Source organism: Motacilla alba, chromosome 9 (assembly GCF_015832195.1).
Source record: "Motacilla alba alba isolate MOTALB_02 chromosome 9, Motacilla_alba_V1.0_pri, whole genome shotgun sequence".
Classification (NCBI taxonomy): domain Eukaryota; kingdom Metazoa; phylum Chordata; class Aves; order Passeriformes; family Motacillidae; genus Motacilla; species Motacilla alba.
In genome coordinates this window covers 20,107,851-20,133,246 of record NC_052024.1, presented here as the reverse complement: position 1 = coordinate 20,133,246, position 25,396 = coordinate 20,107,851, and the positions used below count along the sequence as shown (strand labels likewise).

At 40.5% G+C, this 25,396-nt stretch overlaps 1 protein-coding gene and 1 long non-coding RNA gene across 7 annotated transcripts in view; one reads left to right on the top strand and one right to left on the bottom strand.

Moving 5' to 3' along the window:
- Positions 1-1,475: 1,475 nt before the first annotated feature.
- LOC119704415 lies at positions 1,476-8,292 on the bottom strand. Its single transcript, XR_005257966.1, has 3 exons — positions 8,154-8,292; positions 7,859-8,066; positions 1,476-5,188 (listed from the first exon to the last, which is right to left on the bottom strand). It is a non-coding gene; the product is annotated as an uncharacterized LOC119704415 (long non-coding RNA).
- Positions 8,293-8,307: 15 nt separating this feature from the next.
- NAALADL2 (N-acetylated alpha-linked acidic dipeptidase like 2) overlaps positions 8,308-25,396 on the top strand; it is a 409,871-nt gene continuing 392,782 nt past the window's right edge. For 2 of the 6 annotated variants that reach the window (XR_005257965.1, XM_038145641.1), the window contains exon 1: positions 8,308-8,815. Coding sequence is in view for 1 of the 6 variants with exons in the window: in XM_038145641.1 (XP_038001569.1) it covers positions 8,346-8,815 (470 nt within the window). In the remaining 5 variants the exon portion in view is untranslated. The other 4 variants (XM_038145647.1, XM_038145645.1, XM_038145644.1 and 1 more) reach the window with 3 other exon arrangements.

Genomic DNA, 25,396 nt, shown 5'->3' with positions numbered 1-25,396 from the left:
AAGAGATCAAGTGGGATTCAGTCATGTGTCTTCTGTTTTCTTGTAAATTGCAATTGCAGGAGTGTGTTGGAAATTAAAAGGTTTAATAACATACTCTTTACAGTACCCTGCATTAGGACAAGTAAATCAGGTATAAGATGTACCATAAAGAAGTGTAAGCCCCCAAATCACCAATTTATCTGCTTTAATCTACATTGGATGATTTACTGGCTTGGGTTTGCTTTTTGCTATATGCAACAAATGGGCAGCACCGACAGGTGAAGATAAGATTTTGATGAAATTCTGGTGCCCTCTTAGGTTTTCAATTATCTTTTAGTGTTTGCACCATTTGACTCCTTTTATTAGAGTTTGTTTGGGTATGTGTCTGGGAAACAGTGGAGAATTAGAGCCACCCCATTAGAGAACAAACTTTACTGTATGGATTTCATACCAGCTCATGTAAATGTCTTTCCTGTAGAGCTGTAGCTTGACAGGAGATTAACACACATCCTCTGAAGCTACCTTTGAATCAGCAGTGAGCTGCCTTCTGTTCCTGTACCTTGTGTAGTCTCTTGTTTCATGTTCTTTGCATTGACATCAGTGTTAGAATGTATTTTAACTTTTTTTTAGAGGGTTAGGTTGGATCACAAGGCCAGGTACAGATTTAAATGGATGTTCTATGAATGCTCTTCCATAGAGGACTTGAGTGTAGCAGAACCTGCTCTGCTCTGGGTACAGCCACAAACAAGGCAGAAAATACCAAGGGGTACAGCCCTTGGGTGTTCTCCAGGCTTTTTAGATCTCTAAGTCTGAATTATGGCAGGCACAGGCCTCCTGACAGCGAGAGAATCAGGAATGTGTGAACTCCTGCAGGTTTAAGCAGGTGCAAGGAAACAACCCCAGTGCAGTGGGATGGACAGTCCCTGCTGTGGGGAGTGCTGCTCTGTGAATCAGTAAAAACTGTGGTGTCTTGGAATGGATATAAGTGATGACCCATCAGTCTTCACTTGGATCTATGCTGAAAGTAACTCCACCATGGACTTACAATGTGAGCAATAAGGCAGATTTCAGTGCCTGTGCTCAGCACTGCACTGACAACAAGATGCAGCATGAGTTGAGTGGCAGCTTCCCACCAGATGCACCAAGCCTTGAGTCTAACTCTGTCAGCACTCCTAGAGTATGGTTTTGCTCTAATTACAGTTTTTAAAATATTTCCATTTTTTACACACTGGTTCCCTGGAGAGTTAAAACTGAAATGTCCTTGATTCTATTGATTTCTGTGAAAATGGTATCATTTTATCAGGTTTTGATTTAATTAGTCTGCTTCAGGGAGAGAATTAACATAGCATGTATAGCCCTATGTAAGTGTACCCAGAATTGTATAATAGGGAAGTTTGTGCCAAACAAACAGCTGGGCTCTGTCTGGAAAAGCTTATATTCTGGTGGCACAAACAAAAATACACAATAAATACAAACACAGAACAGCATGTGGCCATTGCAGTTGGTAGTAAATGGAAAGAAATTAAATTCTTCTGTTTCTGTGATGTTTTTCTGCTAAGTGCCTCAGAATTATAACAATTTGTTATTGTTTCTTTGTATGAACTGCCTCAGAATTATAACAACTAGTTATTGTTTCTTTGTATGGACTATCTCTTGATACATTCCCTTTCGAAACAGAGCTTCTGTTCCAATACTTGGATTATTCACCAGATTTCTTCTTATAACTTGCACCTTCTTTCCTTGTTTTAGACTCTTGTGATAATTTTGCTTCCAAGTTATAGTATCTCTCTGTCACTGATGGCTCCATATGGTCACCGAATTCATACAGTTAATTTAATTAGGTTCCTCTATAGTGAAGCACTGCATGGGCATAAGCTCTAGTGTCTCTCCTGATGGATCACTGGGCAAAAGCCCTCACTCATGAGGACTTATATTGGAATGTGATTTTAATTGTTTAGATACTTTTGAAAACCAGTCAAAAGCTACATTAACAAAGCAATGCATTTCTTTAAAAAACAATTGAAAGGAGGTGCCTACAAGCTAGTGAAGTTTACATCTAATGAAAAAAAATCAATTTCTTGTTATTTATAAACAAGACTAAAAACATTTGCCCTCTTAAATATTATTTTCTTTTTTTTCTGACAGCAAACTTGGGAGGGATCCTTCTCACAAGAGTGGAACCTTTTTTTTTTTTTTTGTGTCTTGTCAGAGATAAGGTGACTGTGTGGAAAAACAATGATGATAGGGATCTGTAATTACTTGTGACTGATGAGCATATCTGACACTGTTTCCTGGTATGCACTGATAATGCTCTGAGGTAAGAGGGAAATAGACAACTTCCTCTGCTGGCAGTAGATATTTTATGTTCAGGATGCTTGTGGTGAGGTTTTGGGCAGGATTGGTAAACCACAGTGTGAAAATATTAGGAAAAACAATGTGTGTCTGGGGAGCATCTGTTAAATGTCTGTCTTTCAGGTTGGTACAGTATGAATAAAGAGAAAATGAGTCCTGGGAGACAGAGAGCTCTTTCAGATGTGAGTCCTCCAATTAACTCTGTAAGGGCACACCAGAGCATCTCTGGGTAAAGGCCATCTGTATTTTTCTCTTTATATGAATGGTGGCAATATAATTATTTTGAGTGGTGAAAGAAGATTCTCTCTTGGGAGAAATTTGTCTTGATTCAAAAATATTGATATATGCAAAGTCAGAACTGGACTCTAGAAGCTTTATTTTAAGCTGAACATTTAAAATGGGTATTATATATTAAAGTTTCTGAGAAGTTTTTGAAATGTGAACTAGTCTAAATTATGCAGAGGTCTTGGAGCTGAATTAACTACAAGCAAGATTTCAAATCTACTATTAACCCGCAAAACTACCTCTACCTGAATGGCTTAAATGAAATACTTCGCTCTGGAAGGGTAAGAGGATAATATATAGCTTAACTGCGCTTTATCCTGTGCTTCTCAAAATGATCAGTTGCAGGACAATCATTAAAATCACAGGCTATATGTTACTGTCTTTGGAAGCAAATGATACATTGCAAGATTTGTGGTTCTTTGTCTTTTATCACAGCAAATCGAATGTGTCTGTGTCAACAGGGGTTCTTTTTAGATTGTTCCTTATTTTGCTAGGCCTGCTACTTTTAAATAAAATGTTTTGAGTAAATAAAGAACAAAAATGCTGATGTTTGCGGTGGTTTAAGAATTGCTGTTTGGTTTAAGTCTCTTTTCTTGCTAAGTACTGGCTATAATGCAGCTCCAGATGAAATCAACCAGTAATTAGGGGTTGTCTCCTTCCTATCTTCTCCACAATCTTCAGCAGTTACCTCTTTTGTTCAAAAACAACTGGAGGTCAGGTTATGTGAAGAAACCCCGGGATGAGTTAAACGATCGAGACCCAGAAAAGCCTGGAGCACTGTAGTCTGTAGTGTTCCTCCTCCATTTGGAACAAATTACCTATCCCAGCTTCAGACCTCAGTGGGGGAGAATATAAATTGGTTTTTATTTAGTCTTAATGTTGTGTGCGCCACCCTACCTGCGCTCAGAGTATTTGCTGTAAGTGTGAGCCCTGCAGGTTGCTAAAGGGCCACTTGCAATGCTCCGTCTTCTGCTCCTGTTCCAGTTTTGCTGTGTTAGCCATCCTGGATTAGAAGCCTGAACAGAGCATAGAGCATCAGGGGGAGAGAAACCTGGAGAGGGGGCAGGGAAGTCTGCCCGGAGAATAGCAATGCATGTAATTCATGGTAAAAAGGTGTAAGAGGATCTGCAAGTGGCAAGCTTTGGTGAAAAAAAAAAAAAAAAGGTAGTTAAAAAAGAGGATATATTCTATAAACAAGATTAAAGGAAATTAAATTGGAGGATTAAGGCTCAGCTTCTCTACCTGTTCTCATTTTCTGTTTCAGTTCACAAAAACCTCCTAAAATCCACCGGTGATTATTCTTTAAATAATGAAAAAAGCAAGAAGCATGTGTTCTCCATAATCTGTATAATCTTTATCACAGAAACTGTTTCTCTTGTGAAACATCTTTGGTTGTTGTGGAGGGATGCTTACGAGGGATGTTGATGATATTCACTTGCATCTCTTGAATGAGTGGGTCTGGGATTCTCTGAGTGCTGTGTCCAGCTTTGGGGCCCCCAACATAGGGATGGTTTTGACCTGCTGGAGTGAGTCCCACAAAGATGATCTGAGGCCTGGAGCATCTTTCCAATGGCATCAGGCAAAGTTGAGGTTGTTCAGCCTGAAAAAGTTCTAGGAGACATTAAAGCCCCCACCAGTACCAGGAGAGCTGCACAGACTTTGGGGAACTATATCTTGTGGGGTGAGGATACAGCTTTACTGAGTGGGAGGGGAAAGGTGAGGAGAGCCCACTGCAGGACTTCCATCTCATTTCAATATGATAGATTTAGAAGTTTAAAGAAAATGCGATTAAGTAGGGAGTCATTTCCTTCACAGAAAAAATAATCATGCTTTTGTCCATGCTAGTTTAAGCTTGGACAAAAATTAGAATTTCCTGCTTTTGCTAGTTATTCTTTGTAAGGCATGGATCAAGGGATAGAAAAATTTCAGGTGTACTGCAGAACCCCAAAAGAAATTAAGTTTTGCATCACTATGCGCTACTTAAAGAGTACTTGAACATGAATCAGACCAATTCTTCCAGTTGTGTAAAGCATGTGTGCTTAAAAGCCATTTTTAGGGAGGTATTTCACTGCTTATGGGATGATGAATAATTAATGGCTTGTCTATGTATGTCGCATTCCTCCCTGTTTAGTTATCCTTTCTTACGTACTGGTAGCCTTTCTAGGCCTAATTTTGCTATCTTCTCACTTTCCTCAGGCTGTACAACTGTGCACTCCTGTCTTCTGGATCAGAGTGCTTGACTGTATATAGGTAGAAACATTCCCTGAGCTAACCTGAGTTACCTTAGGAGGTGCAGTGAGGCAGCTCAACACTCAGGATACCTGAGACAGGAACATCAGCTCTAGTGAGTTTCCATGATCCATTTAATGTCTTCATTCTTTGGAAGCCACTGCTATTAGTAGACTTTATAGGTAGGTAACAGTCATTTTTGTTGCTTTGTAGTGTTATTTTTTCAAATTCATTATTTAAAAGGTCATTTTCCAAGGTTGCTAGGTCTGAAATGACTGCTCTTGGCAGGAGCTCCAACTGTCTCTTCATTTCATTAATTTTCTTGCTGAATTGTGGATTTGTTCTGTAAAATACATATATCCAATTAATTTTTCAGTATAAATGGCAGAGACTGCCCATAAAAAGGAATTTTAGACTTTCAAACTGCATTTAGCAGATGGTTTTAAAGGTATTTAATTTCTTGTTTCCTCAAGTGGGGCTTCTGTTATTTAAATGTATGGTGCCTTTAGCCTGTGTAAAGAAGGAGGACTTGACATTCCAGGCATGCCTACCAGTCCTCTTGGTCTCAGAACCTTCCTTGATTAAATGCTTCGGGAATGGGCGATAAGGGGCAGGACTGTAGGTCCCTTTCAGACCTTAAAAATGACAGTTTTAATGCTCTCCTTCTACTGCACTGGAATAAACAGTCCTGCCAACTACAGTGTTCTCCAGCAAGGGAGAGGACATGACCCTTCATAGTGTCAGTTCACCAGCGTGGCAACCAGATAGGATCCTTCTTAAATGGGTCGTAGGCGGAACTCTTAAAAATTAGATTTTTCTGTTAAACAAATACAACCCAAAAACGCAGCATCATACCCAGCAAGGATTAAGGGAGCCACGAGGTGGCACATCTGCTGCACAGAATGCCTAAAGCTCAATCACTTTGCAGGCTGGTAAAAATACAAAAAGAGACAAACCAACCCAACTTTCACCTACAGAAGGAAAGTAAACTTATTCTTATAAACAGCCATTTAAAGTCAGGAGTTAAAACCATCACATGGATTCCTTTCAACCTAACCAGGAGCTGGGCTCGATGATCCTTGTGAGTCTCTTCCAACCAAGTTATTCAATGATTCTATGCTAGATTGTCTGTAAAACAAAAACTTAGAAACTGCCTTATCCAGTATCTCAAGTCAATGAAATCACTTTAAACTTCATATTCTGTTTTTCCATGTTTTCATGGCCATTTCCAAACTACCTGATATTTTTTTGGTAAGGAAAGACGTGCACCAATGCTGGTGCTCTATGGATGTACAGTTCTTGTGCACTGTTTCCTTTCAGAAAAGTTCTAGGGAAGGTTTTAAGTTTCTATTTGATTATCTTGCATGTCCTTTTCTAGCCAGATCACAGTAAGGATTTTGCAAAATGAAATTGCTTGGAGGTTTCTTTTTCTTCATAGTATAAATCTATTTCAGTTTTCCTGAAAGTTGGGGGGCCATTTGACTTTTTTTTTTTTTTTTTTTTTTGGTCATCTCTAGAGCATGTAGTGGTTGTGATTCAGTATAAAAAAAAAAAGCCTTGCCAGTTGTCTAAGACTTTTCCCTTTAGTTGCAGCTCTGTAGTGTGGTAAGCAAATGCTGTCTGTCTGTGATCTTAGATGAGGCCAATCCTTGGCTAAAATGCTGGGTGGAAGGGAGGAATTCTTACAACAGCAGCAGGAAGACAAGGGTCTGGGTAGCAAAGCTAGCCTGGTTTTAGCGAAAAGTTAATGGAATTTTGTATTTGACTGACTTCTGGCTATTGCTTAGTAATTAAGAGACCAGTCCAGGAATTTCTGACTAAGATGCAGCAGTCATGAGACTCCAAACAGCTTTCCTAACCAACTCCTAAGGAGTTTGGAGCCCTGTGTGAAAGCATGTGGAGTCAAGGCTGGTGCACTTTGCATTTGGAGATGATTTCTCTGCTGCAGTGTCAGCTCAGACTTGTGCCAAGCTTGGGACTATCTAGAAGTAGTTCACAGCTGAAGCAAGGAAATGTGGAACTGTGGTGGTGTCAAATGTGTTTTAAACTTCAGCCTCAGCCTTTCCCATGGAATGGGCATGACTGGCTTAAGCTACACAGCACCAAATCCTCAAGTCTGGAGTAACTAACAAAACCAGTCTGTAGCCATGGCTCGTACCTGGGGGTGGTGTAGGAAAGAGAAGAATGTAGGAAATAGCAGAGTTATATCATTGCAGGAGATTCAAAAATTGTGAATAAAAACTGATGAATCATGCTTTGAGTAAATGCATTTGTACACCTACAAGCTTGACAGATTTCTTACGGCATGAAAAGTACACCTCCAGCTGCGGCTGTTTTATTTCTGCTTAATGTTGAAAAAAGTACTTTATTAATGAGGATTGTAGACAAGTTCACCTGCTCTGTAGTGACCACTTTGCTCTGTTTTTTTTCTAAAATTGTTTTCAGAGCTACGGCAGTCCAGCCAGACTTTCCCATTAATACTTTATTAGCAGAAGCCAGTTCTGTTATAAATGCTTGAAATTTGCTTTTCTGTCTGCTTATATGTGCACCATATGCCTGGAAGACTTCTGGAAGACTTTCTTTTCTGCCTTTTCTGCAGCAGCTGCTGGGCTAAGATGCCTTTATTTCAACAGTAGTTTTCATTCAGTAGGGAAAACATTTTAAATGTTCTTTTTTTTTTTTGTCTTTCATAAATGCCTTTCTGGGAAAAGTGGCTGGACATATTTCTCCTTCCTAAAATGAATATTTCTATCAGTAATTCCCTTAAACAATACTAACCCTGACTTCAGAGAGTGAAATTTATCAGTCTGGTGCTTCTCCTGCCTTTGTTGAACATCTGAGCCCTGTACCTTGTGTGGTAGCATCCGGGATTACAGGACAAATTGTAGATTTAAGGACAGAATTAACAGCAAAATGCTTCCAAGCAGAACTAAGTCATTAATCAGGGTCGGGGAAATTTGTTTTACTAAGGAGACAGTATTGTAATGACAGTGCATTCAAGATCAAAGTTTACCTGTTAAGAGGCTTTGTGGCAGCAGTGTAATTGCAGCAGCTCAGACGCCTACAGAACTGCGCTCTGGTGTGGTTCGACCCTTCTGGGTTTAGTTTCGGGTGTGCCCGCAGTGCTTGGATGCTCAGGGATCCGCAGGGATAACCTGGATGTGGGTCCTGCTGGCCCTGGGCGCGCTCAGCTCCTCTCATCTCCCCTCCCAGCTCCGGGGCTGTGACTCGTACAGGCACAAAAAGCTGCACATCAGAAATTATCCCCGCACAAAAGATGTAAAACAAGGCTTGAACGCCACCATTACCTGCTAAACGGTGCAAAAGGCTGCGAGAGTTTCGGCTGCTCAGCCTGGAGATGAGAAAACTCCACGGGAACCTCACAGCCGCTCCTGGTTAAAGGGGCTAACAGAGGGCTGGAGAGGGGCTTTTGACGAGGGATGGAATGATATGATGGAGAATAGCTTTCGGTGGAGAGAGGGTAGACTTAGATTAGACATATGAAAGAAACTCTTCCCTGTGCGGGACCCTGGCACAGGTTGCGCAGAGAAGCCGCGGCTGCCCCATCCCTGGGCCGGACAGAGCTGGGCGCACCCTGCTCTAGGGGAAGGCGTCCCTGCCCACGGCACAAGAGTTGTAACAAGACGCTCTTTACAACCCAGCCATTCCGCGGTCCCGTGAACGCCCTCCCGTCCCGTCCCGGCGGGGCTCGGCGGCTCCGGCGCGGCCCCGCGGGCGCTCCCCGGGGTGGCCCCTCACGGCCGGGGCCGGGCGCGCTCCGCTTTACGGCTGCTGAAAACTCCCTGGGCGGGCCGGGCCGGGCCGTGCGGCGCCGGGCACCGCGGGGCAGCGCAGGTACCGCCGGGCACGGCGCCGGGCACCGCGGGGCAGCGCAGGTACCGCCGGGCACGGCGCCGGGCACCGCGGGGCAGCGCAGGTACCGCCGGGCACAGCGCCGGGCACCGCGCAGGTACGGCCGGGGGCAGCGCAGGGCAGCGCAGGTAACGCTGGCTCGGGCGGACCAGGGGCGGGAGGGACGCCCGGGCTCCTCACCCCGACCCCGCGGGCTAGAAGGAGCCTGGCTGTCAGCGCGGAGAACTCGGTCAGCTCCGTGCGTGTTTTTTTTTTTTTTTTTTTTTTTTTTTCCCTAAAAGTAACTCAACTCGGGGGAATAAAAGGATCCGCGGCTGCTCCTGCGGGGGCTCCGTGCTGGAGCTGGGTTTGGGGTAGGACCGGTAAATGCGCCGTGCGGGACCCGGGAGCTCCCGCTCGCTCTCCATCCCGGGTTCCCTCTGCCCGCGTGGAGCCGCTCCGTGCTCCGCTCTTTGCTTTCTGGTCGCTGAGGAACGGGACACGAGCGCGGTCTCTCTCGCCTGAGTTCAGAAACTGAGCGGTGTGTTTATTAAACATTGAAACAGATCCCCCCGCTAAACACAGTGAGCTGTCTCACGGGTTGGAAGCTTGCTGCCAGCCGTGAGCGCGCTCAGGAGGAAGGCAGGACGCGCTCCCCTCGGGATTTGGGGTGTGCTCAGGGTACCAGAAACGCGGCCGGGAAATTTCGCAAGTTTCAGCCTAGGACAGCATTGTCATTGTCGCCCTTCTGTGTGATCCTCGGTGTCTTGGTTTCTCGGCAGGTGTTCGTCTCCTGTAACCGAGATGGCCTCAAAATTGTAATTAAAATAAACTCAGTAACGAGCATGGAGTTGACACTCGCAAAACAGCGCTGAGGCATCTCGCTGACTTCAGCTGAAACTTGCGGTATTGTTGCTGAGTCATCAGTACAGAAATATTCGGGGAAGAAATAAAGAATTTAGATTTTTAACCCTGATATGAACAGCCTGTTTCATGTTGGCTTATTTATTACTTGGTACATATTTCTTGCATTTACAGGCAAATTTATTTGTTCAGTGGTTAGCATATGGAAAGCATTACATGACTGAAACTGTAACGATGCCAGTCCTGTATATCAAACAATAACTGTATGTATTTTTAGAATTTTAATCTAAAGAGCTCTTGTATGAGTCCCAGTACATCCATAACGCAGCATTTATCTCTGCTATCATCAAAATACTAAAGAATGTCTTCTGAATTTTGGTCATGGATCACATTCCTAGTAGATGTCTTAACTGTATGATAATCTACCATAAAGTTAATCACCTGAAACAAGCCAAAGAGTGATCTTTTGTAGCTTATCTTTAGCAGTTCTTTTTAATGCTGGAGTTTTTAAATTAAACACCCTAGAGGTACACACAACATTTTCTTAAAAAAAATTATCCTGCAGAAACATACTTTCTTCTAAGTTTCATCAGATATTTCGTGGTTTCAGTGTCTATTTAAACTTAGCAGAGATGTTTTTTCACATCCTTAAAATTATGAGAGTTTTCCATTGCTGAAGATGTTGGCTGAAATGATACTAACAGGTCACATTGTTCAATAATGAAGCAGCATTTTGTTTGTGATAATGGAAAACTGTTTTTTTTGCATTGAAGAGTTGGGTGCAGGTTCTTTATCTGAAGCAGAAAATAAGGTTTAAATGGGAAGAAAGTCAGAATTGTCTAAGTCAATAGAAGGATGCTCGTGGTTCACATGCATGTCACAAGCTGCAGTTTTTTGGTAGCAGCTCCTACAGTCATGCTGGATCATATGACTTCCCGCTCTGTTAATCCTCGTAGCTGAAGTCTTTGCTTGTCACTGCTGCGGTACATACCTGCATTATTTTTTCCCCCTTTTTAAATAACCTCAGGCTATGAATACAAACTAGACAAAAATAGACCTTCAAGGTGCTTTATCTCCCCCTTAATAAACAGATTTATTTCAGAAGTTCTTCGTGATTCGCATGTAATCCTCCAGGGAACGAGTGCTGTAGATCTTCATTGTGGTAATCTGTCAAATAGACATTTCTAAATCCTCAGACTTTTTCAGTGGCTCTGGATCTTCTACTCTAAACTTAATTTTGTTGGCAAGGCCAGCATTCCTGCAGTATAGAATTGCCTAAACACTGCTTGGAAGTGTTATGCTTTCTCATCTTGTTTGGTTTCATTTTCTTCTTTTCCAACCCTCTCCTCCCCTGTGATGTTTGCTTTGGTGTTTAGACACATGCATTATAAATACATTTATAAATGAGTTCATTAGGAGTATGCAATGTAATATGAGGACGTCATTGATAGATGGCTCTAAATTAAAACTTAGTAGGACTGGGATCCTGTTTGGCATTTTTGTGCAGATCATGCTTTGGTTTGCAATTAATCCAGCTGTGAAATAGGCCTTGTCTCCAGCTGTGGGATACAGAGCAGATAGTGATGTGGAAATTGCCTCCAGTAAGTAACTCAGTGTTCTGACTGGGAAAGGAGTTCCTAGCAGGTGAGGGTCAGTCTCTTCTCCTGAGTAACAAGCAAAAGGACAAGAGCAAACTGCTTATGCCTGGGGGGGTTTAGATTGGATGTTGGAAAAAAAAAATTCTTCACAGAAAAAGGCTGTTGAGCACTGGAACAATCTGTTCAGGAGAGTGGTGGAGTTCTCATCCCTGGAGGAATTTAAAAGATGTGTGAATGCGACACCTGGGGACACAGTTTAGTGCTGGGTTAAATGGTTGGACTCCATGTTCTTAGAGGCCTTTTCCAGCCTAGGAGGTTCTGTGATTCTATCATCAGTTGAAAACTGCATTGTGTTCTCAAAGACTTAGCAACATGTGCATCCCAGCTCTTTGTTCCTCCCAGGCATGCCTGGTTAATGCCGTTGTGCAGGGAAGCAGCAAAGGTCACTCTTCATCCTCCAGTACCTGTATAGTTTCAAAACACTGATAATCAAGTGCGCCTGTCACAGCCCAGACTGAGTGCAGAAGAGCAGTTGTTTTCTCTCAGCCATATTCTTTTCCTGGGAGCTGTTGGTCAGTTGGGATCTAGCAGGGAAAAAATACCGAGACTGCATATCTGAAAACACAGTCAAGGATAAGCAAATGAAGGTTCACCAACCCCGCTTCTTCTGGCTTCTTGTACAAATGTGCTTGCAGTTTTTTGGGGATAGCTGAGGCACAGAGTAGGTACAGGAACTGAAGAAAAATGTTAATATGCTATTATTTACTACTCATCTGTTACTTGTGTTGGAAGCCAATGATGCAACGCTATTGATATGGGTTGTTGACCTCAGTAAGCCTTGACTTTGAATTCAGGCTGGTTAACTCCATACACTACTAAGTACAGCATTCCACCTTTATCCAGAGCCAACGGATTCAGCTGTCACACAGTTGTTCTGGGCTTTCTGCTTGAAAATCAGAGGGATGTGTCTCCCAAACATGTGTGGGGAGGAGGATATATATGCAATGGTTATCTGGGAAGCTGAGTCGGTAGAATTGTTGGGTCTGTTCTTTAGTCTTCTCTTGATTGCTTGTTTTAGCTTCTCATTTGAATGTTTTCCGTGTAAATGCAGAATAATTTGAGGGAAGTTGGGAAAAGCTCCAGTATGATCCAATCTCTATATGACTGGGTGGGAAATGTACTGTGTCTTTGTGTTTGGCACTAGTGAGATCACACCAAGAATCTTCTGTCAAGTTTGGGTGTTCATACTTCAAGCAGGACGTTGGGAGTCAAAGAGACTTCAGAGAAGGCCTCTAAAAATGAATAAGGGCTGAAAATAGCTCCTGAGGGAGAAATTCTAAGAGCTCAATATGTTAAATATTATCAAAGAGAAAGGAGGGGAGGGACTTGTTAAAGTGTGTGTTTTGTGAACTGAAATTCTGTGAAGAAGCAGAAAATGATGGGATATCAAGATCACGTGGCTAAAATATGAGCTGGACACATTTGCAGTAGAAATAAGATCTGCATCTTCAGCAAGAGGGTAATTTATTGCACATAATGGTAGGATATTCATCAAAGGAAAATTTTAATTCAAATACGATATTATTCCTTTAAGATGTACCTAAGTAAAACTTAATTGAGGGCATGTGTCCGTGTGCTATACAAGTCACAGCAGATGATCAAAGTATTTTTTCCTGTGTCTAAATACTTGCATCAGCATAAAAAGACAATCATAAAATATGGCTAGCCCAGGAGACTGTTGAAATTAGAACAGAACCGATGGATAACTGAAGACTTTCAAATGTCTAAAATGCCTGGAAACAATGAATCACAGAATCACAGAATAGTTAAGAGTTGGGAGAGATGTCTGGAAATCCTATAGTCCAACCCCCAAAACAAAGAACTCTAGAACGAGAATTTGTTTTAACTGTGCTGAAGGTTGAAAAGTTGGGTTGGTGAGTAATTCTTTAGCAATGCGAAGATGTCATTATACTCAATTTCTGCATTAGGAGGTCTTGGCCATTTTAAATACTAAATTAATGGGCCAGTTGCTAAGATTCCTTACAGGTTTTCATGAAAGTACTGTGGAAATTAAGGTGGTGGAAGTTCAGAATCTGAAAAAGAGGTGAAATTAAAAAAAACCAATCCTGCTGTCATTGAGTAAGTTTCATAGAAGAGAACACTTGGGCTGCTATAGAAAACTGCTGAATACAACAGGGTGGTAACAGAACATACTGTGTGTGCGTGGGAATTATTGGAGGGTTTGCAAGGAGGGATTTGTAGATCCTGCAGAGATTTTGGGGAAATCTGTGTTATAGTGCATTATCTCCTGCAGTGAGGAGCCAGCAGGAATGTTCTGAGGTTTTCCCTGTGCTGTTTTACATGCCTTGAGCAGTCAATGCTTTCAGGTCTCAGGCTTAGTAGGATTGTAGGCAGCTGTGCTGGTTTTGCTGGGGATAGAGTTAATTTTCTTCATAGTAGCTGGAACGGGGCTGTGCTTTGGATTTGTGCTGGAAATGGTGTTGATAATAAAGGGCTGTTTTGGTTAGCTCTGAGTAGTGCTTGCACAGAGCTAAGGCCTTTTCTGCTCTTCACCCCACCAGTGAGGAGGCTGGGGATGCACGAGGAGTTGGAAGGGTCAGAGTTGGGATAGCTGATCACAGTGACCCTGGGAATATTCCGGACTAAGTGGGGTTGTACTCAGCATAAAGCTGGGGAAGCATAAGAGGGGGACATTTGGAGTGATGGCACTTATTTTCCAAGTCGGTTTCAGGTGTGATGGATCCAGGATTTCCTGGGGTTGTCTGAACACCTGCCTGCCCATGGGAAGTGAGGAACGAATTCCATGTTTGGTTTTGCTTTCACGCACAGCTTTTACTTCACCTGTTAAACTGGCTTTATCTCAGCCCACGGGTTTTCTCACTTCTCTGGTTCTCTCCCTCTTCTCACAGTGAGGGAGTGGCTGTGTGGGGCTGGGCTGGACCCCCTCACTGGGGGTTAAACTGTGACAGCAGCCTGAGGAGAAATGAAAGAACGGAACATCAAAATAGCAAACCCTCCCTCTGACAGAGTTTGACAGGATGAGCAGAAGTCAAGCTGAAGCACAAGTCAAATAAGATATGCTTGTCTTGTATAAACTCTTCAACTTTATGGAGAACATGTCAGGAATCAGCCTTCAATATGATGAGAGATCATCAAAATAAATGGAAAGGGCCAAGCTAGGAGCACATCACTCAGTGAAACCAGTCTTTTTTCTTAAATCCCAGAGGATACTGAAGAAATGACCAGGGGATTGATTAGGGAATGGGGTTTGGTGAACCAAATCATGTATATGATGAGGACCAGCTGGTTATAAAACTGCAGCAAATTACAGCAGGAAAAGTCTGCAGCTGGAAGGATTTTTGAGCGTCTGAAGGTGATTGTGCTTCTTGTCTCAAGGGATTATGTGCAAGTATCCAGAAAGTTTCATGATACGTGCTGAAGAGAGCTGGATATTTGTTGTATTGCTCAATGTAAGCGTTGGAAAAAGCTGAAAAATTGGAAGTTTGGGGGCTCAGCCCACAAATTTTAAGCCACTTACTTTGATTGCACACTTCCTTACAAATGTTTAACAGCTTAGAAACAGCTGGATGATGGATGATTCTGAAGGCTGCAATTACAGAAAAACCTGCAGCAGTGAGTGTGCAAGACAGAGATGTTTGACCATGAGTTGTTTTTCTCCTTACTAGTAGCAGAAACTAATTCATAGATGAATTCATACTTTCCTCCAGGACTGTTTTTAGTTATTATTCTTGTCTTTCTAGGCATTCATTTTTATGCTCCAAGTAGTTCTATAAAGGTTCTGTGTTTATTTTATATTTCTGTTCATGTTAGAGATTACCTAAATTTGTTTCAAGCTTTGTCTTTGCAATGGTGGTAAAAATTTAACTTTCATAAAACGTAAGATTTTTTTTTTCTTTATGCACTGACTTAGGCTGTTAATATGTGTGATATAAGGTGTCATGGGCCAAGTTTGTGGTTTAGAAAGATTAACTTTAGTAAAACTGTAATGTAGAGTGATGGGTGAGAAATTCTTTAAAAAAGCTAATTATTTGCAGAAAACCATGTGTATACTGACAATTTCCAAGTAGACTTGGGTGTATTTATCTACCCATTATAGTTCTTATTTTACAGATGAATATGCTAAGTGCTATTCAGAATTATTTGGCCATATGTTCCTGTTTTTATGGAACTTAATTTTGCGGGCTCTTTATATAAATAAAGTTTTCTCTTCATGATGGAGTATACTAAGAGGGAGAGAAAAGAATGTTACTTCAAATGTTATACCTTTTGCAAAAGAGCAGATGGTGTTTGTATGTGGGGCTTCAAGGAAGTTTTTCACTTTGAAACTACTGCTTTATTCCAGATTGTCTAAGAGAAATGTGGTTTTAGCTCCTGTGGAGCATCCCAGGTTGTGTCACAGCTGATGTCAGTGTGTTCTAAAGCCAGCAGAGATGTGGAGTTACACTGACCCTTTGTCACTGTATTTGTATAATGTGGATTGTTCCCAAGTTCAGGCAAGAGTTACTTGCCTAAAGTTTATTTTGTGCAGTACTTTGGCAAGAGTGGTCCTGAGTGAGGTGACACTGAGTGATCTTGAGTTTCTGCATCTTTATTTGTGCCTTTTAAGACTGGACTCTTCCAGTTTTCAAATTTCCAGCTTTGGAAGCTGTTGGGGAACAGTCCCCTGGTGACACAAGTCAGCTCCTTCAGCACCTTTGGACAGCTCACCACCACCACAGCTGGTTCTCTGCAGTCAATTTGATGCCTCATTGGCACTAAATGTGAGCCAAAATCTCCTGGGAAAAAACAGTAGGCAGATGATGAATTTTCCTATTTTTCTTTTAATATGAAATTTGAAATCCACTGGTCATGCCAGTCGTGAGAAAAAAATGAACTTGTTAGCAAATTCTCAGAGGAACTTTTAGGTGGGTGCTGCAGGCTGCATTGACACATTAAATTATTAAACATGACTTTTTACAAATGTGTTCCAAGACATTTATATCTATGAATCACAAACATCACGCTGGGTGAGACTAAAGGCAGGGATTTACGTTGTTTTGCTGTCCACATTAGTTAATTGTTTTTCACTATTCCCTTGCTTAGTTGTTGGGGGTTTCTATGACAATATTTGGACATGTTAAGAAGCATATTTTCCTCATGGTGATTTGCTTCAAATAACTTTGTTTTAGTACTGTTTTGGTAGGAAAAAAATCCCTAAGTTTTGGCACAGAAATAATGTCTTGCATGAATATTTGAAATGTAATTAGAGATGGCAAAAAATACTGAACTGCTGTAGAGACACACCTTGTATCGACGACAAATAAAGCATTATGTTGGAGGCTTAGAGAATTTTGCAGTCTTCCTGTTGATACTGCAGTTGTTGTGGGAACTGCTGCAGAGCATCTGCTGCCTGAAGGAGCTCCCTGTGAGGAGGAAACTGAAACCTTGGGGGTCACCTGTGTACAAAAATGGAATGTACTGTGCCTCTGGCTCTGGCCTCTGTCGGAGGCTGAGCTATGGAAGCCTAATAAAATATTAGTGGATTTACTCATTTAGAGGACTCTGACAATACCTATGGAAGAAAATAATGTCTGGATCAGGCTGTTGCTTCCTTTAACTATTAAAGGAAGTTGTGCTCTCATCCCCATTCTGTAAGAGAGCCACTGCAGCCATGCGTTAAGGGGGAAAAACCAAAAAGTTTTGATTAGACAGGGAAGATACATGATGAAAGAAACAAGCCTCTGGAATTTTTATTTCAGTAGTGATACGATGCATTACTGCATATTTTTATTGTATCAACTGAAAATAAAGCCTCTTCAGTATTATTTATGTAAGTGCTTCCACAAGGGAGGCAGATGCTGGGGTACTCAGAAGCCTGGTCTTGTTTTCAGACCGAAGTTTTGGCCCAGAGATGATGTATGAGCATGTGCTCCACATGCTCAGCCTGTGGTTGTTCAGCCTCTCTGAGTTGCGGATAAGTATGCAGAAGTATCCGGTGTTCTCCTGGGATGGAATGAGAACAAATGCAAAGATATTTTTAAGTCAAACTGAAATCTTGTTTTCCTACCAGCTAATCACATGTATTAGATGCTTGATGAGTTTCTGCTGTCTGAAAAACAGATACAACATGGGCAGATATGTCTGGCGCAAGCCAGATGGTTTGATTTTTGTCTTCATGGAAAGAGTAGGAAAAAATGCATGTAGTGAGCAAAGAGGCTATGGAGAAAATAAAAATTACTTCTCTATCCTGATCAATTATTAGACTGTGCAGTTTTAATAAAAGAGCTTTTCTTGATTGCCAAGTTGTGGCTTCTTTTCACTTGCTTCATCCACCTATTTGTAATGCTTTGGAAATGACTATTTTGGGATGTGTTCTCTTGCTTTCATCCTTAGTCAAAAAAGGGTTTTTTTTCCTTCATGTTTCCTAACAGCTGTTTTTCATAACTGTGTGTGTGGATAAATACTAATTTCCCCTGTGGTCTAGCTGGCTTTTCTGCACTGTTAATACTCCACCACAGCAAAAAGGGATTCTGTATCCACACTTCATTCTTGGTGTGTTTTGTATGCCAGCAATTAAGTGTAGATTTTGAAGCTGAGTGGATGATTATCCCTGATAGTGTAAATTCACTAACTTTGCATGTGTGTTTTACATGGGTTTCAGTATCTAACCAGTTCTTCAGAACACTTCAATTTTTCTAGAGCAAAACATGTCTTCTCTGCAGGAGAAATAAACCAAAATAGACTCCAAGTATTTTTTAAAATTTATTTAATTAATATGAATATTCAAAGATCCAACAGTTCAGAACCAGAAATTCCCAGGAACAAAAGTATTCCTGGAATATGTGTTCCGGAGTAGGATACTTCTGTGGCACAGGTGTGGAGTTTTAGCTTTGTTTGTTTGAGTTTTTTTAGTAAAGTTCTTGTTTTGCTTTTCCTTTTTGTTTGTAAAATGGGGCATCTGCTGCTTTATTCTTTTGAGTAATGTTAAGATGGTTCTTGCAAATAAGAATTAGTGAGGTATTATGAGTGCAGGGAACTGAGATGAAATATATGTTTTCATATATGTAGCAGTTATACACTGATGTACAGAGACAATAAGGAGTCTATTTATATATGTACAGTCTTGATCAGCTAGGCTTGTGGCCTCAGAGTTTGTAAATGGTTTCCAGAAAGGCCATAGAGAACATTTATAGGAATTTTTCTGAGTGCCTATTCTAAGAGGGATCTGAGGTGTATTAAAGGAAGCGTGCATTTCTTAGGAAATAGCAAGTTTGAAGAATTATGGAATTGTTATTTCAAGTTATGTGCCAGTAACCTGAGACAGTCTCCCTTTTGAAAAAAGTTTTGGTTTTCTCTTACACACTCTAGGATTGAGCTGTGCTTGTTTTCTAGCTGCTGATAGATCAGGGCTCGCCAGAGCTGTCTGTGTGTGTGTCAGAGCAGAGGGACTGACAGCCTCTGGAAGGGTGGTGTGAAATTCTCTGGTGTTCTCCAGCCTTCCTTCCACTTAAAGACTTGTATTTCCATACTGGAAAGGAATGCAAAAAGCATTAGTAAATATCAAATTATAGCTGATAAGTTGTTGTGAGTAAAATAGTCGCTCTTGTTGCTACTTCCTAAGGCAGAGTTTTTTCGTTCGCTGTATTTTTTTCATCCAACCATAGACGAGAAACTTGAAAAAACTTAATCCTATGAGAAACAGAAGTGTTTTTGAAAAAAAGTACTGATGTATAAGGAGTACTTTCTGCTCTTTGTTTTTCTTAGGTTTTTTTTTCCCTTATAGAATAAAATATCTTTTTAGATCCAGATCTATAATCTTTTAAGTGGCAAAGCCTAAGTAATTTTTCCTTTTTCTGGCAGATACTCTGTGTGATTCAGTTTTGAAGTCAAATTCCTTCTATGTTTAATGGAGACATTTCTTTTTCTTTATTTTCGTTGAAAGGAGTTAAGAAATGACACTTCTTAGAAAGGAAAAAAAAGAAAAAATTTTCTTGACCTTTAGTGCATATTTTTTTAAGTATTGGTTCAAAAGTCTGAAAATCCCTGATGTCCTGAGAAGGCATAAAAGTGTCAGTGTAAGAAATATATCAAAGTAATTTGGTTTTTCAGGATTGAAATAAATGTGATTTAAAGGAAACTGTCAAGATACTTAGATCTTAAACTACTTTTGTGGGAATTTGATTTTTATTCTGTTAGAGGCTTGCATTTACACTGTTGGTTTTAGAATAAATTAACTAAAAGCTGTAGAGAAACTTCAAAGATTATTATTACATTGCTCTGTAGGGAATATTAATCCATTTATTGTTTATCTCTTGCCTTGGAGGAATTCCTTGTAGAAACTTTTACTCAATTATCTTGTGCAATGTGCAGTGTTCTTACCTGCTATGTGAATGTACCTCTGTTTAAATGATTGACTGCTGCCTGACACAAAGTTATACGGGCTTTTGAGGAAAAGTGGCGTGGCAAAAGAACAGAATTTTCTTTGAAACTGTGTAGAGGAAATTGCCTTGCAGGGATATGAGATGTGCCTCACAAACTGCCTTAACATGCACACTGACCCTTTTTCTGATATTGAGTAGAGACATGGGTAGATAGATATTGCTCAAATAAAAAGCAATCTGGAAATGGATTAAACCTGAATAATTATTCACTGATGGAAATCTAGATATAGGAGCCTCCTAGGGACATTCTGTATGCACCCAGAAGTTCCTGAATGTACAGAAGCTAATATAAATATTACCTCAGTCTTTCCTGGTAATCTTTTCTCAATCTAGGCTTTGCTTAAAACCTAATTTCTGGTAGTCTATAGGCACTGGCTATAGCATGCAGGCCAGTGTGTGTGATTTCTGTTTCAGAGCATTTTTTTAACCCTGGCATACTAATCAGATTCTGCAGAGCTCTCTGCTGTATTTTGTTAGTTATTGCAGCAGGTTAAAAATTAAAAGGAAGGGCCAATGAAAACTAATTTAATCAGGAGTACTTTGTGCAGAGTCAGTACTGAGTGTGGTGTATCAGGGCTTTGTAATAAGAACACCACTATGAAGTAAAGAGGGATTCAGTGTTTATCCAAGATTCTGTTAAGATGAGAGAATTCTAGGTCTTTTCCAGGGGACATTTTTGAAAACTTGTCATTTTTGGGGTATTTGTGTTTTTTATGTTCTCACTGGGCTGTGTGAGGGGGACTGGACAGCAGGTTAGACTTGAGCAAAATAAATAAACACAATCTAAAATATGCAAGATTTTGCAATCAATGTAATAAAACTAAAATGTTGGAAAATGTGTGGTTTTTTTTTCTGAGATTGGTTTTACCTTCATGAACTCTATATGAATATTGGATTTTTTTAAAATAACCTACTACTAAAATACATGCTGAAATTGTTTTCATTAATAGCTTAGTGTCTCTCTAGGCAATATTTATTCCTCATCCTCAGCCACTAATCTTTGTTTCTTTTATTTAGGCTTCTTCTGACATTGTTTTAAGCCCCATTTTCCAGGGTGGGGATGTGTGCATGTATTAGGAAAAGTAAAAGACTTTACCTGGAGCTTGTACTGATCCAAAAAGCACTGAGGTATCTGAGGTGCTTGGCTTTTGTAGTGATTGCTTTAATCAAGCTGATTTGGGGACAATGAAATTTAGATCTCTGGATTTACAGGTGACCACCCAGTGCTTAAGTCAAGGCTCTTGCCCAGCAAAGCATTAATATTGGCGATTATATGCTTTCTTCTGCTAATTCAGCAAATTAATGAAGAATGTTTGCTGAAATCTCAGAGTCTTCACTTCCTTGTGAGGAGATAATTACTTTTTTGTCATGAATAAAGATCTGCAGTCACTGGCAAACTCAGGTGACTGTAAATGCTACACAACTGGCTGGAACAGAATCTGGAATAGTCAGGGTTGTCCATTTGGTGCTGGCTGACTTTGGCTGGTTGAAGGTCAAGAGCTGATGGGAGCAGCCCCAGTTCTCACACGTGCAGGGCCCCTTCCATGAGTTCCTTGTGCATTTAGGGTGACCTGAGAGCTGTGTTTGGATCCTTACAGTGAGACTGCCGCACCGATGTGACAGCGCAAAACTTGTGTTGTCCTGCATCAGCAGACATCAAAAAAATCTTTTTATTTAATAGTAAAAGATGCTCTGAGGAGGAGAAAGTGGGTTCTTTGTTGTCTTGTTGCACAGATAGAATATCATATGCAGAATAGATTGTTGTACAATAATGAGTACCTAAGAAGAATCTGAGTTACTGAAACACGTTGCCACAGGGCAAAGCAGGGGTGGGATATGGTTAAAAAAAATCCAGCAAAGGAAGCTGGAACACATTTATATTGCATTCTTTGCTTCCAGAGTAGCTTTCTTTATTGGATTCTTTATGTATAAGTAACAAAGATTCATGAATAGTTTATTTGAATTTGATTTTTTTCCTGATCTATGCACGAGTTTATTAGCTTTAGGCAGGTGCATAAAGATTCAAGGCTGTTTTTTTCTAAAATTCAGCTCCTAGTACTACATCAAATTTTGTTTCCTTTTGACTAGCAGAGGTTGTCAGAGTGCTGTAGCTGCTTACAACTGTAATTCATGTCTGTTCCAGACGTGTCAGCTGTTGGACTTCAGTGGACCTGAGGTCAGACTTGATGCAAATTTGGTAGTTTTTAAGAGAATTAATTTGGTGGAAATAAATGCATGGAAAGACCTGAGCGTTTTGCAGTGTTCTATTGAGAAATTCAGCCTTGACTGATACAGCTCAGTTGTGTCCTTTTTTGTTTTGTGTTGTCCCTCCATCACATGATATGCTTTGACTGGCACGAGTGGTCACTAACAGAGCTAAATTAGTGTTAATCAGCTTATGGAACAAGTCCAGTTTCAGAGGTGAATGACAAAATGTAAAACCTAAGCCCCAAATAACCCTGCTTAAAAAGTAACTTATAATAGCATATTTATATACTACTGAAATATATATTCTCCAACCTAGTTGCGAGTTATTTGAGAAAAAAATATTTTATTAGTGTCGGAATTTTATCTGAGAGGAAGTTCTATAGTTCTGCAAACTCTGTATGGAGAGACCAGCATTGCACCTCCATGAAGTGAAGCAGTATGGATGCTGTACAGCTGAATTCCTTACCTGCTGCAGCTTCCCAGGAGGCTGCTGGATGCCCTGGGGATGGAGTTCCCTGTGCTCTCCGCTGATTTCGTGGTGTTGCTGGATGTGTTAATGGAGCAGCAGATGTTAAAAGCAACTTTCCATGGGTTGTAAGCCAGGAATCACATAACTAGGAGCTCTGTCAAAGCTGGGAATAGGCTCTTGGGGAGCTCCTGAACATTATCTGTTGTTCTCTGGACTGTGTGGCTGCTGGAAATGCAGTCATGAACTGAAGGGAAATTGTCGCAGTTAAAGAATGGAATTTTTTTTTGTTATTTGGGGGTTTGTTTTTTAATTATTGTTTTGTTGTTTTTGTTGTTAATTTTTACTTAGATATTTTCTGTTCACAAGGAAAATATCTAGAATATGAATGTCTGAACACAAGTGAGAATGAACTTTGATTTTGAAGACTTGGTCACTAATAAAATACATCCACTATTCCCCTATATGGCCTTGTCCAATGCTACTTTTCTTTCCTGTGCTTTCAGTTCCCTGCCTATAAAATGAGTGATGTTTTGCTGTCTTTCTAATGATATTTCAGAAAATGCAATAAAAAGCAGTGAATTAGATCTGAGTTAGTTTTATATAACTATTTATAAATAGTTTTATATAGTCATAAGACTTTAGAGACCTTACTATGTCATTCTAGGTACCAGCCAAAATTTTAATCTCTTTGACTGAATGATGAAGCTTATTTTCAATGGCAGTCTTGCCATGTATTTCATTCTTGACACAGTTGCTAGGATAATAAACACTTGAAAATACTTGAAAAGTTAAAAAAGAGAAAGGCAAGATAAATGAATGTGAGCTTTTTTCTCTCTGCACTCAGGTCAGTGATTGCTTCTTTGTACTGAATATGCATGGTTTGAGTAGGAAGACTAAAAATGGATAATTAGGAAGGCAATGGTACATTTTGTCAGACTGTTTTAATACCTTTTGAGCTGTATCCAGTAGTAAAAACCTCATATTGTCTCCAGCTTTGTTTGAACTGTGGTTTCTGATGGATGATGATGCCTTGTGTGGTGACTGATGCTTCTGGTGTGCAGCCTTCAATGTGTTCTTCGACTTCCCCTTGCCGTTACCTTCTTGCACAAGCCCTGACTAGGAGAATAGTAATAGAAATATCTTTCCTGATAATGAGGAAGGTGCTGCAGATATTCACAGCATGTCATGTACAATTCCTGGATCAGAGTTGCTGGGGGGATAGGTATTTTCAGTCAGAGAATTGTCACAAAATGGATCTTCTGGCAGGAGGATGTGTTTGGTTCACCACCAAAGGCAGAACAACTTAATAGCACATTTTTGGATCTGTTTGTGTTCAGTCAGATATTTGTATTCTGGACATTTTCCTTGTGAACAGAGGATATTTGGAGTGAAAAAGATAAAAAAAAAACCCCACACACTTAAGAAATAGGAAGTGTTGTTCCAGGATGATCACTGGGAGGAGCTGTTCATTACAGTTTTTATGCATTAAATCAGTGGCAAGGAAATTGTGAGAGAGTGGGAAGGTGATGTGGAGGCAAAGAAACTTAGTCATGAGTGGGGAATACTCTTAGTAGAAAGGGATCAGCGGTTTAAAAATAAAAATGAAGGAGCAGTGACCTCAAGGGAAAATACCAATTCACTAAAGTTTTGAACTTCTCTTGTATATTAACTGTTAAAGCAGAAGTGAAGTTGGGCCGCATCATTCCTGGTGGGAATGCACTGAGCAGGGAGCAGTGTCCAGCTGGCCATTAATGCACTGGAGAGCCCATGAGTTCCAAATGAGGTGAGAACTGTTCCTGCTTTTGGAATACTGACAGGATCTTTGTCAATAATCCTGTTACAGAGGTAACCCACCTCACAGAGACAATTTGTGTTTGAATCCTGAATATGATTGAGTGAAAGGGGAAAGATCTTTGTAAAAATTCTCCACCACTATCTCCATAATCTCTACTTCAGTGAGCATCAGCCAAGTGAGAAAATGAAAAATTATAACCTGCCAAGCATCACTGGCAGACTGAAATGAAAAAATTGCAAGTTAATAACAGTGATGCCTCCAAAAAATTTGCTGGCCAATTTAACATTGCTTTATCCAAGGTCACATCTTGCAACTGATTATTTTTAGCAATTTGCAGATGAGGATTTTCTACCTTTCCTATGGGAAGTGAAGAACAGGGAAACACCAAACACAGTTTTAAAACTCAAACTTATCAATCTCTTCATATCAAAACTAAGTCATGTTCCCTGCTTGTTTGCTTAAGACTGGGCACAGAAATTTTTTCCACTGTAATGAAATGGGACATTTATGCTATACTCTGTGACAGTGATGAAGTCAGTGTGACATGAAAACTCACAGTGGAGTGAGGTTGGTGAAAGGACTGAAAACAGGAAAAATTAGAACTTGCCTGAGTTGGTTGTTGAGCATTCTTGCTAATGTTTATGTGATAACTTTTACGTAATAGTGTTAAAAGAGATTATTGCCTGTTGCCTGTTTTTGAGGTTAAAGGGCTGTGAACCTATTGCAGGCAAGTACACAAGACTTAATTAATATAAGCTGTGTCCTGTGAAATGACCAAGGCACCTTAGTGGAGTCTAAGAAAACCATTGATGAACTGGAGCAGCATTTAATTTCCTCCAGTATGATCTGCACCACCATTTTAATATTCCAGGGTAAACCTTGGTACAGCATTTGCAGAACATTGTCACACTGTCACTTATTTAAAATAGGCCATTGTTCAACAACTGGAATGTATTATTGGTGTGTGGAAACAGTGCAAGGGGAAACCCTCTGTTGTTTTCATGTGGTTCTGTGGTCCTTTTAATGAAGGATATGCAACATCCTGATATGCTGAGTGTACACAGCAGTTCTAGGGAGATTTTGTGGTCTGGTGGTTCAGAAATCTTGGCTGTGGGTAATTGTTTGTCAGCCACTCAGTGGTTGCAGTGCAGAAAACATTGCAGTGCTTGTGGCCGGTGTGGAAAAGGAAGGGCATTTCTTGTTGGAAGATTGATGGACCACCCTCTTCATAACTGCCCTGGTTTTTTAACCAAAAAGGTCTTACCTGTCATTAAAATAGTAAAATTACTTGAGCAGCTCCACT